The sequence below is a fragment of the Thunnus thynnus genome, chromosome 18 (assembly GCF_963924715.1).
Source record: "Thunnus thynnus chromosome 18, fThuThy2.1, whole genome shotgun sequence".
Taxonomy (NCBI): Eukaryota; Metazoa; Chordata; class Actinopteri; order Scombriformes; family Scombridae; genus Thunnus; species Thunnus thynnus.
Window position 1 is genome coordinate 8,635,701 of NC_089534.1, and position 19,976 is coordinate 8,655,676.

At 39.2% G+C, this 19,976-nt stretch overlaps 2 protein-coding genes across 4 annotated transcripts in view; one reads left to right on the plus strand and one right to left on the minus strand.

The window, feature by feature from the left end:
• Positions 1-19,976, minus strand: part of LOC137169732 (uro-adherence factor A-like) — a 58,620-nt gene that overhangs the window by 38,007 nt on the left and 637 nt on the right. For 2 of the 3 annotated variants that reach the window (XM_067573053.1, XM_067573054.1), the window contains exons 2-6: positions 18,252-18,298; positions 14,820-17,965; positions 13,708-13,857; positions 12,901-12,981; positions 12,032-12,170 (exon numbers count right to left, since the gene is read on the minus strand). In XM_067573053.1, the coding sequence (XP_067429154.1) occupies positions 12,052-12,170; positions 12,901-12,981; positions 13,708-13,857; positions 14,820-17,946 (3,477 nt within the window). In that variant the 5' untranslated portion in view covers positions 17,947-17,965; positions 18,252-18,298 and the 3' untranslated portion in view covers positions 12,032-12,051. Of the gene's footprint in view, positions 1-10,238; positions 12,171-12,900; positions 12,982-13,707; positions 13,858-14,819; positions 17,966-18,251; positions 18,299-19,976 lie in introns of those variants that run through there. The other variant, XM_067573052.1, reaches the window with a different exon arrangement.
• Positions 17,461-19,976, plus strand: part of vsnl1a (visinin-like 1a) — a 42,317-nt gene continuing 39,801 nt past the window's right edge. Inside the window, exon 1 of the mRNA XM_067573068.1 lies at positions 17,461-17,544. The gene's annotated coding sequence lies outside the window, so the exon portion shown is untranslated. The remainder of the gene's footprint in view (positions 17,545-19,976) is intronic.

Sequence of the window (19,976 nt, forward strand, 5' to 3'; positions counted from 1 at the left end):
CGAAAACATGTAAAAACAGGTTTAAACACAGCCCTGCTTTTACACACAGCTGGCACAGCCTGGATACCTTCATTCATCGTTTAAATATTTAAACGAAACAGTGATTGACCTTGCTCGTTTTTCAAACACTAATTTCCAAATCTCATTTTGTATCTGTTCATTTAAGGATATTGTATGTATGTAAAAGCATAAATGACTTCAAATGTGCAGACGAGGAGTAGAACTGCGGAGTTTAAATGTATTAATCATCCTATATTAATTGTTTGCACAAAATAAGCGGCAGTTTTATCTTGACCTGAACTCATTTCTCTCTCTCACTCAGTTTTATCTTCCTTCTACCATAGCCGGCATATTTGGATTGATGTATGTTAATATTTGGGGTGTCCTGAATGTATGTTTTGGAACATCAGGGGCTTCACAAAGCTGAACTCATTTCTCTCTCTCACTCAGTCTCTCTCCCCCGTTTCACCTCTTGCTGCATTTAAAGGTCATGTGATTGGTCATTATTGAAGTCCGCCCCGTCTCCACCTGCCCATAATGGAATTAAGACTTGGATCTGCACCTACGCCCTATTTCCTATATCTCATTTATTTAATCCACACAAAAACTTTAGTGAAAAACGACACAGCGTGGTCTGGAGTCATGTTTGGCAATTGTCTATCATAGAAAATATAATTGCAACACTGTCTCCTAAAACATTTACATACTACTTGTATTTGCAACAGCAAACATGTTTTGACAGAAATGTGATGCTACCTGGATCATGTTTTTATCTGCAAAATGAGGAAACATTTGTAATGAACCCATGTGCAAAGTTGCAAAAAATGTTCATGATGGAGATGTGAATAACGTTTCTTATGGTTATGTTTCATCATGTCAAAGCACTTGAGAGGAAAATGGGTAATTGCTGTCTGGATTATGTCAGGGTCGAGGTGGATTTTGGGTGTTCAAAGCGTTTGGTGATGTAGCCTGGCAACGTAGAAGGAAAGTGTCTCCCATTGGGGTTGCCCAATCGTTAAAGAGTCAAATGAAAAGCTATTTTCTGCAGCAGTCAGAGGCAACACTTCAGTTATAAATTCTGATGTGCACATGTTAAATTATCCGCTCAAACCATAGATTTATTCTTGGTGGTTAGATTTCCTAGACTGATGCAATAATACAGCACCAATGTTCCTATTCTCACATGCATCAGTCATCTGCACCTCTCCACACTATCTCACTGTCTCCGCTTGCCACCACCAATCACCTGATGATTTATGTGAAACAGTACAATATATACTGTATCCATCACGTCTGTCTGTTATCACGTGTATAAAGAGCAGGAGGCAGCTGCAGAAACAACCATGCAGTTTCCAGAGCCGTTTCGTCACGACTGTTGTCGAACGGCACCCCGGAGATCAATGAGGGAATCGGCATCACGTGGTGAACTGGAGGGGGCTTGTGTGGAATGAGAATTAGTCTGGAGGATCAATGCGCTATAAACTATTTCACTGACAATTCCCCTCGGCTTCCCCTCTCTCCCACAGCTTAAATAAATACACCTAATTAAGTACCAGAGGGAATGCTGACTCCAAGACCCCCAGCCAGGCAAATTAAAACAGAGCAACAGATACTGAGGTGTAGGTCTAAAAAAAAAAAAAAAAAACAACAAAAAAAACCCAATCAATCATCATTGATCAAGACCAATAACGCTTCTTAATTGTGCCAGCTCAGCACCTTCTGGATCAGTACTGATGTTGCTGAAAATCAAAGGAAGGTTACTTTTCTTTGATGTGACTCATGCAGCAACACTGATAGCAGAGTGAAATCTAGTCTTCTTCTACTGTTCCTGAGCTGCATGTCCTGTCGGCCAATCAGCACAGGCCTCATCTAGAAACATTATGACACACTTTAAACACGTCAACCCCTCTGTCTGTCCCTAGAAGTTTATATTTTCTATTTATGAACAGTACTTGAAATTTAAAAATGCTTTTAAATATATACACCACAACTCTGAAAGTTGTACATTTTCTACTTTGTTTGTTTCCACTATCACGTAGACGACAATAAGAGGAAGCTAAAATTTGTTCAAAAACATTATGATTTCTTTTGGTCCAACAGTCTGTCTGTGTACATGCAGGAGCACACACACACACACACACACACACACACACACACACACACACACACATACACACACATAGACCCAATGACCTCTGACATAAAGGCATGAAGGACGTCAGGAAAACACAGTGAACAGAAATAAAAACCCAACCTTTTCCAGCCAAGAAGGGAAAACGGACAGCTGGAATTAACGAAAACTTTGTTTTTCTTGTCAGATACTAACAGACTGCCCCAACCTGGATGGACCATCCTCTCTTCTTCTGCTAGCTCACTATCTCTAAAGTCCTAAATTTTGGGTCCACATTCCTCTCTGGGAGTCGCTCTCTGTCTTACTATCCTCTTTTTATTCACAATGAATGTCTAATGAATGACCTGTCTAACCAATGTTGACTTTTATTGTGTTTCAAAACCTTTTGATATTATGGAAATTCAAACTCTGCTTAAAAGTCTGGTAATTTACCAGATATCTGAGTGTATTTGATATTAACCAGTATAACCAGTGAGTGCTAGGATCATGTATTACTTTAGATGTGCTCCACTGTTATTTAGTTCTTAGCTACAGATGAGAAAATAAAGGTACTGATGTTATTGTGTTTATTTGATTAATTAATATCTAACATATATATATATATATATATATATCTAATATCTATCTCTCTCTAAGTGTTTCCTGCTGGTTTTCATGATATGTCACATTGACAGAACGAGTGAGTATCCAATCTGCAAGCGCGTAGCTTTCAAATGTTCTACAGGAAAAATGATTCCCCTTTAATTTGAAGGCCAGATTTCTCTTCACACTAAGAAATCAGGGCGTTCAGCAAAAAGAGCACCAAGGATCCTATTTCTTCCAAAACATGCCTCCTCGACTATAAGAGGTTTTTACAACTCTTTGTCGTGGCTTTTTGGCTTGTTCACTGGCTTGCTTCTTTTGCTTCTTCACCTCTCTGCTCCTCTCGACCCAGCCAGCCGTCAGTCACGGCCTGTTCGTCGTGTTCCCTTTTTTTTCCATTTCTCTTGAAAGCTGAGTCTGACACTGGATCCACCGTCCTGGGAAGCGGTGAAACAAAGTGCTTCATTGAACCTGCTGCAGCGATTCTCATCCGGCTATCACCCTGGTGACCTGAGGATTACAGAGTCTGCCCTCCTCATCAGCCCTTCATCACCACGGAAACAGTAGGAAAACCATCTATCAGGCTTCTGTCTCAGTTGATGCAAAGAGTTACCCAAAATTTAATTTTTATTGGCTTTAGTTGGAGTTAATTGCCCCTTATTGCGCTCTTGACTCATTTTACATAACATTAATTAATTAATTCATTCTGTCAGCAATAACTTGTTCATTTAATTTACCCATTAATTTATGCATTCATTCATTCTAGTTGTATATATGTATATATGCTTAGTGTTCCCATTCATCCCTTGTTAGTTCAGTAAGTATCTTGATTTATCATCAAGTCGTTGTATTTGTTCCTTTACAACAGAGACGAGGTTCCTTGTATTCAGAGTTCACCACTTTCACTGATTAATTTGATGTAATTAATTTTCCTCCTAATTAATTAATTAAATAATCAATGGAGGTGGTGCCCCTTTATAATTTAACGAGCGCATAACATTAATTTCCAAGTGTAGTAACCCCTGCAGTCATCTGGCTGGATGTTGTGTGTATTGTGTGGATTTTGGCTTCGCATTAAAGGTTCTGAAAATGTATTTTCTCAACAGGCTCCTGAGAAATGGTATCGTTCATGAACACACTGTTTTCTATCAACATTAGAGCAGCTCTGGTTATTTGAAATGAGAGATTTCTGTGTTTGTGTTTTCGTTCTGGGTTTTCTCACCAGTTTGAAGTGTACGGGACTAAGCTGCAAATGCAGAGGTCACAAATTTTCTTGACTAATCAAGAGTTTAGCAACATTCAAATCAAAACGTGATGACAGTTATGGGGTTGTTTCCTCAAGTTTCTCTGCTACTGTCAATCAAATGTGACCAAAACACAACCGAACTAAGTTAAAGGAACAGTGTGGAGGACTTAGTGGCATCTAGCTGTGAGGTTGAAACCAACTGAATACCCCTCCCCGTCCACCTCCCCTATGGTGGCAGAGAAACTCGAAAAAAACACGACCTAGAGCCAGTGTTTGGTTTGTCCGTTCTGGGCTACTGTAGAAACATGGCGGTGCAACATGGCGGCCTCCATGGAAGAGGACGTGCTCCTTCTGTAGATATAAAGGGCTCATTCTAAGGTAACAAAAACACAACAATTGTTATTTTCAGGTGATTATACACTAATTAAAACATACTAATGAATAATATATTCCATTTCTGCCAAGTCTGTTCCACTAGATGCCGCTAAATTTTACACACTGGTCCTTTAAGTGCTGTTGGGGTCACTAACAAAAAGTCACTATATCATCCACCAGGACAGTAGCGTGTGCCTGGCAGTCTTGTAAAGAGCGCACCAAACCATTTCAAAAAGTATCCAGTTTTAAGAATAATGCTTCACAGTGTCTGAGGAGAAATAAAAATCTAATTAAAAGCTGAAGGGAAATAACATGTCTTTTGTGTTTGCTAGCACCGCTAAGCTTCTAGACTGCAGCACTTACTGGCTGGTAAACCAGTCACACAACCACAATTAACAGATTAATTGTTTTCACTGTACAGTGAAATGGCAGCCATGAAATTCTCAATAATACTGTCTTGGAAACGTTCATTGCTACTGTTCCTGAGGTTTAGAGAGCTGCCATATCTGCTTAGAAAAGGCATCAATTTTCAGTTCAATCCAATTTTCTTAGCGTGTGCAGCACGTTCCAGCTTTATCCAGCAGTTTCCCCAGAAGAAGCAAAGCTCATCCCATTTAAAACATGATCAATTTCTATGACATTCAGTCCACGGGAGCTGCTCTAAAACAGATCGACTCTCCAGGACGTGACCTGCATATTTTATTTCTAAGTGACTTCTCTTTTAATATCATTTAATATTAGCAGCCCATTAAAGCAGTTGCTGTTTTAAAACAGATTAAGTGCAAAAACTACAGTCATCTAAGACGAAGGAACAAATTCCCTCAGCAAGTCCTCCGCAGCTTAATGCCCTCTCCCATCATGCCTGTGGGGTTAGCCGAGAGGCAGACGGCGATTAGTCCTTGGGTGCGGTGAATTTATGACAGCCCCTCATTTTCATGTCAGCTCAGTGGATGTGCTTTAGCAGGAACACACACTTTGAATATCGTCTTGTTTAATCAGCCAAAAGGGAATGTCTTCTAAAATCTGTGTTGAGTTTGCTCATTTATACGCCAATCAAAGGCTCGAATTTCCTTCTTCCTCATAAATTTTCATGTACAACAGCGTGTTTTTTTTTTCTTTTTACATTTTGCATATCTGAATAGCAACGTACAGTATTTAGCTTCAAAGCTTAACTCTGAAGACAGTTGGGATACAAAAGGCCAGTGTTTAGTGTGTGGGTGGATTAAAACGGTACCCGCAGCATGTACGTAATGAAGTACCATAATGGAATTATGAGAGATTTTGGCACTTGTTAATTCTGGCCATTACTAAATGGCCCCACCTACGTTCTTTTAGCTGATAGGCCCTGGCCCTGATTCAGGCTCCACACACTCATCTGGACTTCGCCTCACTAAAATAACCATCCGCCTCACCGCTTAGCAGCAGATTTTCCTGATGCCCACAACAGCACTTGATGTTATGGACTCTAATGATGATTTATTGTATGGCAGAATCTGTCCTGTTCTGCCCCATAAAGTCAAAACACTAAAGAAACACTTGCAAAACCACATCTGAGGTACATTATATGACTTACAGCAGTTATAGCTGTAATTTGAGCTGTAAGGAAATCTTAACCCATCACAACCTTTGACATTTAAACCACTAAACAGTTTGTGGCCTAGAGAAACAGTGCAGGTGCTGCACAAAAGGAGTTTGGCAGGTGTGTGCAGATGAAAGTACACTATTGCAGGGTGATTGATTAGGCTTCAGTGAAACCATTCACCATCTGTACATGTAACTATCAACATAATTAACCCATACAAATGTAATTAACTGCAACAAATCACATTTATATGCTACTGTTTTGCAGTAGCAAAATATAAATGGGTAAATCAAAGGACAAACTGGTTTGATGAAATTATTAAACACTCAGACAATGTTTTCTTTTCATCTGTCATCCATCTGTATGTTTTGGGGTAAGTACTGCCACACAGATTGTCCAACTTGCACAAACACAATAATTCACCAATGATGAAAAACGGTGAAATACAAAAGAAAAACTAGTAAACACAGACGGACTCACAAAGCTGCTACCACCAACTACTGCAATGCTTCAGCAGGGCCTAAAACTGATTCCCTCATGTGATGTAATCTGACACGATGTCACACAACCAAAAAAGCTTTTCTTAACAATATCAATATGACTCTGCAAGTAAAGGAGTTAACCAAAACTAATGACTCTGTGCTCTCTGACCCGTAGTCGTCAATCATCCCACAAACCAGTTTCAGGTGTTGAATACCCAACATTATAAAATCATACATTAACTTCAATAATAAACATAAATTCAGTAATAAATTAAACCTGCAAGTTGTTGTTTTTTTACAGTAAATGTTACAGAGTGGATGTAGTTTTAATGTATTTGGATGGAGTGTAAACAAATTAAAGAACACAAAATCCAAATTAAGTCCACACAAGTTGGCAATGTTAGTATTATTGACCACTCCATGTGAAGACCTTTAATTAAACCTCAAGACAGCTGTCTCGGTCACCACCTTATCCCCCCTCTAACACCAGCGGCTCTCCAGTTCTCATCCAGTCTATCACGAGTCAGCGAGGATCCTGTTTATCCAACCAACACCGCTGTTTGTCGCTCCGAGACGCTCTCCCGTCCGGTCCACGGCAATTTAATTACAGCTTTTCAGGAGCGAAGCGAAGCAATAATGCAAAGTTGTGTCATACACTCGACTGTGAAATCCTCTTATTGTCCTTTCTCTCGGCCCGCTACCCTTCATCTTGCTCTGCACCACAGCAAGCAGCGGTGGGGTGTATTTCAAGTGTTCACAAATGGTTCACTTCGGAGGTTATTTAGATGTTTGGTGAGATAAATCAAGTGTTATTTAACAACTTCAAACTCATGAAACCCCCCCACTGAACACCGTTTTTGTCCTACAGGCTCTCTGCCACAGCTGCGTCTCACAGTGATAGCCAATCATAATAAATATTAAGTGTCTAATGCGCTTTTGATAAAAGTATCCATTTCATGACATTTACATAATCAAAAGCGTTTAGTTCTGGTTACTTTCGCTGCATTACAGTCCAGCATTAGTGTGCGGAGGCGATGGATATTCGGGTGTATTTTTAGAGTCCTAGTCGATCATCTGATTCTGCTATTGTGGCCCAGTGATTGCTATTGATCCGGCAAAGGCAGCAAATACATGCAGGCTAGGTTTGTGTATGTGTGTGTGAGTAAGAATAAATACACTGCTGTAATGTGTGTGAAAGGCAAACTCTTAGCTTAAGTGCTGTTTGTTTGCTTTTTAAAAAAGACGCTGTACAGGCTGCTGCAGATAGTTAAATACCAAAGCTCCTCCTTTGATAATAATGCAGAGATAAATCAGCTACTGTACTGAGAACGCTGTCAACAATATAAACAACCTTTTGATAACCACAGATACCTTAAAGCCCTGGTGTGCACTTGATATAACAGCACAAAGAAAAAGGTAACACTGTGTTTACCTTGCACAGCAGAACAACGCCATTATCTTCATTTTTGGCTTTTTGCATCGTTCACATTTTCCCTTTATTCACAATCTGCATAAAGCCCGGACCAAAGAGGAAGTAGAAATTCAAAGCTGTATAATAACCGTTCTCGGTAGCCGTTGAAATATTGAAGCTATATCAGCTGATGCCCATTAATTATCCTCTGGCTTTCCAGTAATAAGCTTTCTAAGTATAGGACTCTTCATACATAGAGGAACCATGCAAATGATTCAAAAGGCTTAAAGGGAGGAGGAAGTGTGTGCGCTCCACATCTTCAAGGTCTCTCCACGAGCATAATAACGTTACTTGGACTCTCACGCTGGGATAATACCCGACTTCCATTCCGCCTAATGAAAATAAACAAATGCGTGCAACCTAATCCCCTTAATTTTGGTGGTGGGGAGGAAATTAAAAACATAGAAACGTAAATCACTGCCAGGTTTCATCTCGGATATTGTTTTACATCTCGGATCCCTCGGTTATACCGGGAACTCATAATTTGCAGTAAGTGAATTATACAGTGAAGTTTTTGTGAGAAGTTGGGGGAGGAGTAATTTTGTAAGAACTTGTAAGAAGAAAAAGAGAGATAACTTCTGGCTCCACTGGAGCCTTTGAAGTCTCCTTGCTGTTTCTAAAGCAGTAATGTCTCTTTCATGTTACACTCAGAAGCAGCAGACGCAAATTTATCTAATATCACATCAAGTGTATAAAAAGGAAAAGAAAATTGTCAACCTATTTTTTGGATGATTGCAGCCTTCTCATAATGTATCAATCAATCAAAATGTTTTTATTTTATGGACACCACTGCAACCATTAGGCAAAAAAACCAACTAATTATACATTTGAAAATATGTAGAACATCCATATGGTCCCTTGTTTCTTTATGTCATAACTCAATATGTCCTTCCAACACATTTTATGCACATCGGTCTTCCTTTCTTTGGTTTTTTATTCTATGTGGAACATCAAGAAGTTGTTTTTTGGCCAAGAAAACAGAGATGAGCATCACATTTTCTGCATTCTGCCTTTTCATAAGAAATACTGTACAGCTACATGTTATTCTTTCCTTCCACCTGACGCTTCACAACATACTGTACTATCATAAATATGGCAAATATGGATCATTTTTGGTTTAAGAAATATCTAATTCTATCAGGACTATGTGGTTTATGTGTGGCTCTAAACTAGTGAAACCTACAGAACTGCCTCTCCAGCCTGATTTTAGATCCATTCTGCCTGACTGTACGTTCCCTTAAGCAAAAATAAAATAAAATATGTCTTTAAACCATCAATAATACTTTTTAAAGGTGATAAAGTTATTTTTTCTTACCCTATTGTGGCATTGTGCCACATGTTGCCAAAAATGTAACATCATACTCACTTTTGATCCTCATTTGATTCATCAGATATTATAATGTAAAGAAATTGAAATATTTATAAATAAGAGGGTGTAAGAGTCTAAAAGGGGCCTATTTCCTGCAGTGCAGCAATATGCTATGAAAATCTAAACTTTCTAAATAGGTGATCTCACAATTTTTTCATCCGTCAGCAGAAGCAGCAGTTGGTGTATTTCCAAATTCCCAAAGTCTACTTTCAGTTATACCTTCAGTATGTAGGCCAAATACATTTTTAGAACAGACCAGACTTCCTCATACTAATAATATTAACAGTCTGGTTCATTATCTGTAAAAGTGTCTGGAATTAATTTGCCACCTTTATTACAACGTGTGGGGCAACACCTTGCCATGAAATAACAATGAATGAAATACTGTTCCAATGAGTGGAACACTAAGTTGTTATAATAATAGAAAATTGATGTATGAATAATGTATTAAGAAGTTAGCAGTTTGTAGGAATGAGAATCTGTCATTACGAACAACTGAGTAGAATAAGTTTTCAGCTAAAGGGGTAAAAAACATCCATGTGAAGATTAAGCCCTGCAACAAATATCATTCAGACACAACTAGCACTGACAAAGTCATTATCAACTGAAAAAAGAAAGAAAAAATCTAATTCAGCTCCCCAGCCGTCACAGACTGTGCCTGATTAAAAAGGCAGATTGAATGTGTAGCGTCTGAATCCAATTATTTTTGGAAAGCCAAACCATGGCGTTGTTTCTTTTTGATTTGTACTTGCCTGTCTGCCAGCTGAGGCACCTCGCTCATTGAAAGAAAATGCTCCCAAAAAAAACTCTTAGATTTACTGGACAAAACCCCACGGTTTTGATTCAAAGACATAATCGGGGTGACATGAATAAAGTTTTATTCCAAAAACATCAGTGAATACAACATTGGTCAAATTGCTTTTATGAAATACACTAAGGGGACTCCCGCTAACACAAAGGGAACAATTTGAGCTAGCTTCAAAAGAAAAATACTGATCAATCTTGATGAAACAAAACGTGTCATGTCGTTTTTATTTTCGCTCCTTTACAAAGAGGAGTTCAAGGCAACAAACCAAATTCAGTTTCATATTAAAACAGTTCAGTGGGCAGATTTAGCAGGAAAGCTACTGGCAACTGAATGCAAATTGTCCTTAATTTGATTCTAACTTCTGTTTTATCAATTTGAAACAAGTTGCATTATAGAGAACACAGTAAAAGCAAAGTAAGGACTGACAGTATGCAAACAGGTATGTTATTGAACCAAAAAAGCTGCAGTCAAGCTGTGTGTTTTCCTCGCTTCAACGTGTTAGATATACAGCATGTGTCAAACATGTCCTGCAAAATACAGACTGACTTAAGACTAAAAAAAAAGCTTAATTTAAGAAGCTGTGAACGGCAACTAAACAAACTCAAACATCTTGTTATAACTTGAGCTGAGGTGTTACTTCCTACAGCGTCGACATCCAACACAACAGGTGTTTAGACTCTATGTTAAAATCAGTCCAGTATCTCTCTACCTGTTGTATTTGGAAACCAGTGAAGCATTTATTGAGTTATATTATGATTTATGAGCTACAAATCAGCTTTTCAGACACCAGTTTAGTCTACCCAACGGTCTTATCAGAAGAGTTTAAAAAAAAATGAATTTGTAATGAGTTCTTTAATATTAATTATTTTGTTGCGCTCCAGTAGTGGTAGGATGTTATTAAAACTGTAATGTGTTTGTCTGTTATGATAACAAAGAGTACATTTAGCTGGTCAATTTGTTGAAAGGCTGAATGTAATTATGAGTTAAAAGGTACACCTTTAATAGAATAAACAAACAGGTTTCTGCTAAGGAAGCTTTTCAGTCATGCCAAATAGAAATTATCCACAGCTGACAATTAAATTAGACATGGGTTTACGCTGAATGTCTCTGGTTTTTATAAATGATGGAATAGTGAATAAATGTTTGTGATGCTGTTTCCCTGTTTCTAATAATAAAGAGCACCGATCTATGTTGTGCAAACTGTATGAAATACACATTTTATACACAATTATGTTATTTAATTAAATGTTGAAGAGCGCTCAACACTGGAATTCAACTCCAGCTAACCTCCCACAGAGCTGCTCAAGGATATGTTGTATACATGTGAACCCTTTTTTTACTGGTAAAAAACAGAACGCAGCAGTAACAGTAAGTAAGTCAGCTCATTTACTGCATACGCCCACACAAGACAGGAACAAGCTGCATATTGTATCAGTACACCTACAGTCAAACACATAACATCCAATTATATGTAGCAAACCTGGATAAAAAGGCGAATGTATTTCATTCAGTGCAAAATATGTAAAAACTGGTTCATATAAATATTAACTTATAAATATATAAATGCATGCAAGTGAGACCAACAGGAATGTATAAACATTACAATAATCAGGGTTGGAAAGGACCAATAAATAAATTAAATATATAAATATTGGTAATCTTTTTTAAAAACAGAATATTTTTCCACTTGTGCAAATTTCTTCCATTAACAAAAAGGTGTTCTTGGGCATATCACTTATTCCCCCACTGCTGCAGCTGCAGCTCAGGGGGCAAAAAGGCAACAGCCTGTTATTATATGAGAACATCTCATGAGAGGATGTGTGTAAATATAAAATATGAGAATGTGAAACAGGACACTTAAACAGTTTACAAAATGTTCAAGAACCAGAACAACTCCCAAAAACACAAGAATAACATTTCAGTTATTCAGAACACGGCAACAAAGAAAACTATTAAGAGCTTCAAAACATTCATGCACGCATCACCTTAACTGCTTTTCGGGTGTTCATTTGTAGGGGTGAGGACGGTGTAGGTGTTTGGTCCTGGCTCTCTTTGAAAGTCCGACTCTGATTGGCCGTGTGCACGTTCTCAGAGGCTCCAGTCTCCTCGCCTGACCTGCCTGTCCTGCACACAAAAACACTGTATGCATCAGTCCTGCATGCATCCTGTGTGCTGAGCAGTGGGTGTGGATTTGTTTATGCCCAAAGCCCCACTTAGCGTTCAGGCTTTTGTTTTATATTTAAGGTTATACAGAAACATCTAAAAAAAACTGCACATACTGCCTTTCCTGATGTTTTCAGCATTTTTACCAAAGCTGACGAGATTAACATAACGCTTCTCAAAGTGCGGAGAGAGAGTAGCCGCACTATTAGACTGATGTTTTTGCCCTGAACTGAAGTGACAAGGTGAAGACATTAAATTTCCAGGTAAGCAGGTTGTTAGACTCTCTTCTTAAATATTCAGAGGCCAGCCGGCTTTACTCCCAGCAGACACACTTGGGTTCATAATGCAGTGCAGACCAGCAGAATGAGGAAGAGGAAGGAGAGAGTGAGACTGGATGAAGTGTAACACTGTGCACTTTTATGCTTACTGTCTATTGTTTATCTGTCTGTTTTTGGGTTTTTTTCTTAGTTTGGGGGGTGGCTGGGTTATGTGGTAGCATATAAAGCCAAAATGAATAACTTTAAAACCAGACTGACTCATGACATTGCACACCGGTCATTACAATATGTTCAAATATTGAAAGGTCCTTTCTTTTTTTAATGTTGAATGGGGGACTCTTACCCAAAGAGAACCCACCATTTTATCAATAATAAAAAAGAGGATTTACATTATATTACAATTTAAAACTCACTGTGGCTCAGTTGTTCCAAGAATGGTGGACCCAGTGAGGACGGAGACCACATTGTTCTTCTCTGCTCCGTCTCCCGAGGCTCTGAAAGGAATGCACCGACAGTCAAGAGACAGACAGGAAGGAATCGGCTAATTTTGTCTATTTTGTTGCTCCGTTTACCATTAAACAACGTTTTTGCATTAATGACGGTGTTATCGTTCCGCCGCAGCTTATTTAGAAAGGGAAATGAATATGTAATCGTTCATGAGAGGAAGCTGTGGCAACGTGAAAAGACAAATCAATAAAAGTAATTGTATTTCCTCGCTGAATTAACCTAGCTGACCTTTTAAAGTCTATCACCCAGTGCTGTTTAAAAACAGCGGTAACCACGCAACACTGAAAAAAATGGAATAAAACAACAGTTAGCTCCGACTAAACTGCTTTCATGTGATGTTTTTCTGACTCTGATGCTTGTCGCTGAAGCTTTTTTTGTTGGTTTCTTTCAGTTTTTGGACAGCGGCCAAAAACTCTGACTTAAAAAAGAAGTAAACTGGTTCAGTTGACAGAATGGACTTTGGGTTAAAACTGAGTGGAAGATCCTACCTCCTTCAAAAGTATTTTAGCTTTGTGTGAGTCAAAGTCATAAGAACCGCTATGACTTAAAAGGAGAATCATGAACACAAAAAAAACATTTTCTTTTCATTTCCTGTCTTTTACATCATGTTAAGTATTTTTCTTTACCTATTATGACCCCGTCTGTTATCCTTTGGTCTGTTTGTTCTGTTTTGTCAAAAATAACAGTAAAGTATTAAAAGAAGAACTATGAACCTCTGTGTTTCTCTGCAGTGTACACAGATGCTTCTTGGCACAAGTGGCTGCCAAAGGGCACCTCCTGCTCCCCGTCATGGCTGCCAGCGATACAAGAAACCACTGGATCACCTCCACACATTTCCAGGCTGTGGTCTTCATCAGCATCATCTGAACACCAGGCACACAACGATGTAATATCACACAGTGCAGATAGAAGTTAGCAGAGACACGTAGCAGCGTTTGCTTTGTTATCCATAAAGAAGATCAATCAATAACCTGACAGCCTGCTCTTAAGCCTCATGGTCAAATTTTTTTTTTCTATGAAATATTTCATACTATACAGTCAAGTGTTTCACCTTGATCCAATCATCTAACTTAAGCTGATCAATGCTTCTACACAATGTAGTATACTTGTTTTGTCAAAAATGTGAAGAGGAATTTTTAAAGAACGTGTTCTCTAAACTATTTCTGACAACTTCTCACGCCCAAATTGTTTTACAGAATTTGAAAATTTAAAGAAAAAACCCTAAACTGACTGAACTGAAAGCCACTGCGAGGTGTAGGGCTACAGCAGTTGGCTCAGATGCTCAAAGAGCTATCGCAGTTTGGACATGTACGCTAATTATATTGTATCTTGTATCCTCATGATATTATGATACTGTACTTATTATATATATATATATAGTTTGTGAATAATAGGCTCAGATGACAAATCTTTGTCCTGCTATTTTAACATGATATGTGTCTCATGGTGACGGGCAATGTTACTGAAAAAAGCAGTAATAATATCTCTCTATTGTGATTATTATTTGGATGGTGATACAACATCCGGCAACACCAAGAGAATAATGTCCTTAGGGGTATTATGGCCTTTATATAATCCTAATAATGTACAGAAAAGGTGCTTACAGTGTTCATACTGGGCATAAACAATAAATATTACAATAACATCAGTAAATGAAACATGAATAGCCAATTAATCTGAATGGGACATGAATGTTTTTACTGTAACTGTGCCTAAAGGGCGCTATTAATGCTACTGGAACTTGTTTTTTACTAATGAAATAAAGTGTCTGAATGTATTGATTGTGAACTGCAGGGTAAAAGTGAATCTTATTGTTTGTAGTTACTTGATGATGTGTCTCTATGGCGTCCCAGTTCTGGGCTGTTGAGGTGTTCTTTACAGGCGTCGCCCTCCGAGGCTTCGGTTATATCACCGCACTGCTCGGGTGACGATTCTCTACCGTCACCTGCAAAATCACTCGCACTGATATCGAAAAACAACTTCAGCTCTTTTAAGACCATGTCGAATTGTTTTTTCATCTCAAATTCAGGGGGTTCGTTCACGTCAGAGGCTGGACTGTCGCTCCCGGGGGGAACGGCAGAGGACATTGACGGTGGGTCTGAGTCCTCCCGGATGTGCTCGCGGGAATCGTAGATAGATTCACAGTTGGGTTGTTGCTCTGGCCATCCTACAGCCATGATATCTGCTGCTGAGATGAAATTTGCAAGTTCATTACAATTTGTATCACTGTTCAGATATCCATTTGCCATGTTCTCAGTGTGACACTCATATCCTTCCACCTCCTCCTCGCCTTCCTCCTCCTCCTCCTCCTCCTCTGGTATCTCCCCGTGCTCGTCACTCTCTGCCACTGGCATGGAGTAGTAAACTTGTCGCTGGGGTGTTTTCAACAGCTGTCCGGGCAAGCTGGTGAGGAGAGGGCTGTTGCCCAGGCCGGTATGATCGTCGTCGTCATCATCTGGTGAGAGCTGGATCTTTTCGAAAGTGTCAAACCCCCCCGGCACACAGTCGTAGAGGGCAGATGGCACCGGGGAAAATCTGTCATTATAGTTTAGAGCTGTGGGGTAGTTGTCAGTAATTTTTGAATGGCATCTCTGGCTTAAATCATGTGGACTTGGCACGACTGCATCACTTGTTGGAGGGAAACTGAAGCCAAAAATGTCATCTTTATGTTCAACAGTGAATGTCTCAGTTTTCAGTTGGTATTCAGATAAGTGACTGCGCTTGTTTCCTTCTTCATCTTCACTACCCAAGGTCAATTTGTTGCCCTCTGTCTCATCACTGATGCATTCATCAGGTGATATTTCAGTCACGTCTGCTTCGTGTTCATTTTGATGCAGCAGATCGTCCTCAGATTTCACAGACACCTCTGAGTAATCGTCGGTTTTCATTTCTCCTTCAACACTTTCCTTTTCCTGAGTTGTCCCCTCCATCAAGGAAATATCAGCACTGTATGGGTGATCAGACAAGCACTCCAGCCTTTTCCCCAGTTCGTCCTCACTAAGTGTTAATTTGTTGCCACGTGTACTTATTTCGCCCTCTGTCCAATCAGTGACGACAGCTGAGATTTTGATCGTGTCTTCTTTTACGTCATTTTGTTGAGACCGTTTTTCCTCTGGTTCAGTTTCATCTGCTGAGTTCCCAAGTTGATCAGGTATGACTTCTTCTTCTCCAAAACTTTCTTCTCTTTCTTTAAACACGGTTGTCTCATTCATTCTGACAATGCCAGTCTGTGAATATTCAACCTTCTGTGTCTTCAGGGGGTCAAGACTGACAGAAAAACAGCCTGATTGATCCTGCTCTTTCAACTGATGTCCCACAGTACCATAGCTTTCTTGTCTTTCATCCCCAGCAGGAAGGGGCTTTGCGGGCCTGTGTGGACTACTGCTGGGACTGGATTCCCAACGACAGCTGCCTTCATCGCCATGCATGCTGTGTGTCTCGTAGGTGGTGAAGGAATAAGACTGGGGTTCAGCGTATGACTGACGCAAGTTCTCTTTTTCATCTTTGCCCTGCTGTGTTCTGCTCTGGTTATAAAACTGCCCGGCCTGGTCAGAAGTTGAAATCTTCTGTAATGGCCTGACGTAAGAACAGAGTGGGAGAGGCGTTTCCGTCTCACAGACTCTTATTGATTGAGATAATTCTACACCTGCAGTGCTCTCTGAGTTGCAGCATTTCTCTGCAGCCTGCCTGTCAGTTTCACTCCATAGTGCAGGGTCAATTACACTGAGAAAGCCTGCATCATTATCTCCTTCAGCAGGCTCTTGAATGATCCTTGCAGGCATTGGAGTCTCTGTTGTGTGATCAACTGTTTCACTCCAAGCTTTGGCTATCATCTCGCCCGCAGCATGCTCTTCATTTGCCCCACAGAAGTCATCGACTTCAAGACTTGCACTCTCAATTGCAATATTTCTGGCTAATGCCACATCATAAGAAACATCTGATCCCTCAAAACTAGCAGCAGAAGAGATGAGGTTTTTACTCATGCTGTTCTCATTGACTTGTTCTTTTGTTTCTCCATCACAGACGGCACCATTTTCATTCTCTCGAATCTGCAATTCAGATTTTTTTAGGTAATTTTTTCCACCTTCTGTCAAGTTCCCAATGGGGTCCTCTTCAGGGTTACAGCAGAATGATTTAGAGTCTCCATAATCACTGGAAGACATGTGACTCTTACCCTCTTTCTCCTCCTTGCTGAAAAAGATATTCTCACTAAATCCTTGCTCATCCCCCTTCTGATTACTCTCTTCAACCTCAGCAGATTGGCTCCATGTATCACAACCAGCGTCATGTAGCACATCTTCATAAGTGTAATCAGACTGACATCTGACCTCCTCATCACTTGAACTAAAGGCGACTGCTTGGATTTGATTGACACTATTTTGCACCTGTCTGCCATCTTCGTCATTTCCAAAGGGAAGGCTGCAACCACCAGGGGGCTCGTCTTCGAGTGATTTCCCCAGCTGCCGGCAATCAGGATGGCTGGACGTGTCAGCGCTGGAGTCTTTTGGAGAATGAGACTCTGCTAATACCCCACCTGCATCATCTGCTGGGTATGAGCTAAGCTTGTCAGTTTCAGTAACCGAAGGCTGTTCATCTTTCTCCAGATGCAGGAAGTGTCTCTCTGCAAATGATCCTGTGTGTCTATTGTTAGTGTGTGAAGAACTCACTTTAGTAATAGGGGTGACATTTAATTTAGTGTCTTGCTGTTGCTCATGAGGTTTCTCATCTTGCATATCCCCATATTCTGCTGTGCGTATTAAGCCTGAATTCTTCTGCGAGGTACTCGTTGATGACGGGGAGCCAACGGTTTTCCGAAATGTCAGAAGCTCTGGAATGTCAAACCTGCTTTTCCCACTATTTGTGCAGTCTGTCCTTGGTCGTTTCGAGGAGAGTGGTGACAAAACTTCTCTCACAGATTGGGGACTGATATCTTCTTGTGTGATTTTATCCATTTTCTTCTATCATCTAAACCTAAAATAGAAACAGCTTGAGTGTGAAAACTGCATCTGAAAGCCATACTACTCAGAACAGTAAGTGTTATTCTAGACATATGCACTCATGTCAAGAATGTCTTCATTGTATAGTTTCTGATTTGATAGATAACACATTTCTAGAAAAAAAACCCCAAAAAACCAAAACTATTCCACATTAAAGCAAGACTCTCCAAATAGGCTGATGGATGAAAACTTCAGCCTGTACTACACAGTCCACATTTTCATCTATTTAGCCCACATGTGTAAAAGCTACACTAACTCACCGTACAGCAAACTTGCAGCTCAAAGCAAATGTAATCTCACAGCAAACCTTTGAAGAAAATATAGGACACAACAACATAATGTTCAGACAGTATACCAGAACAGCTTGTTACACAGCATGGTGCTAATTCGCTGCACAGTATACAGAAATGGCTCTATAGCACTATCGCTCTTCTGTTGCTTTCTTACTTTAATGCCACAATGTGGAATTGCAGTGCATCAGTTTCTGACAATGCTAGCTTTGTTTAGACTGAACACAATGTCTCGTCCACGAGCTTCCTATACTCATGTTAGCTGGAATACACTAATTACAAGCCCATCCTGTCACTCATACCGACATGTTTTTGACTGTTTAAATAGTTAGTACTCTTTATTTAAAATGAGCATTTCAGATTTATTTTTGAAGTATCAAACAATCTGCAGTATGTTAGTAACATAATTAAAAATATTTTTCAAATAAAGATGTTACTGCTGTCACATCTATTCGTCAGTGCTTTGTAGTGGGTGGACTTTAAATTAGCAGATGAAATAATAATAATAATAATGTTGCATTTAATTTGTACTGCACTTTAAAGTGCTACAGCATTAAAAACATATAACATAAAGAAAATAACTAGTTAAGATGAAAAAGCCTTCCTGAATAAAAAGGTTTTAAGCATGTTTTAAAAGAGTCTAGGGTCTGTGCTGCCCTCAGATGGTTAGGTAATATTAACTGAATAATAATAGAATAATGGAATATTGATATTAGATAATATTTATACTAACACTCAAGTTATCCCTCTATATTTTGTGTAATATTCATCATGTCAATTTCTTCACAGTATTAAAAAAATCTTCATTAGAATAGATTTGGATTGTTGGAGGACTGGTTTAAATGTACGAACAGACACTTATGTCATGTATATGCCGTGTTAACAAGAACAGCGCATAACTCCTTCAGTTAGGCAATGGTTCCAACTGTGGTATTAAAGTAACACTGATTGATGACGCTGAAGTTAAGGGATACATAAATATTAATATTTTGTGGCTGATTCTCCGTTTTTTCACCACTTATACTTGTGACAGTGTTAGACATCGTTGCAAAAAGCCTTAATGCTGTTTAAACCCACTTTCAGATTTGTGAAACCTTTAATTTGCTTATAAGAGCACAAAAAAAGAGTGATTTCACTGATATTTCTCCATTTATACCACATTGTACCAGGTCTAGATCAAAAACCACTATACTTAGACCTGTCAAATCTGGACTAGATTACAAAGGACACTCCAGAGACTCATTCAAACACAGTTTTATATTTGACAAGTCTAAGTATAGTGGTTTTTTCATCTGGATCTGGTACAATGTGGTATAAATGGAGAAATATCAGTGAAATCGCCCTTTTTCCATTTTCACAAATAGAATAAAGGTTTTAAAAATCTGAAACTGTGTTTTAACGAGTCTCCGGAGTCTCTTGTTAATCTAGTCAAGATTTGACAAGTCTAAATTTAGTGGTTTTATGTGCTCTCATAAGCAAAATAAAGGTTTCACAAATTTGAAAGTGGGTTTAAACTGCGTTAAGGCTTTTGCTATGATGTCTAACACTCTTACACAAGTGTAACTGGTGCAAAAACGGAGAATCTGCCACTAAATATCATTATGAACGTTATGAACATCATTTATGTTTCCCTTAAGCTAACTTCAGCTTCGTGGCAGACTGTATGTGTGTGGGTGACGTTATGTATTGAAATGT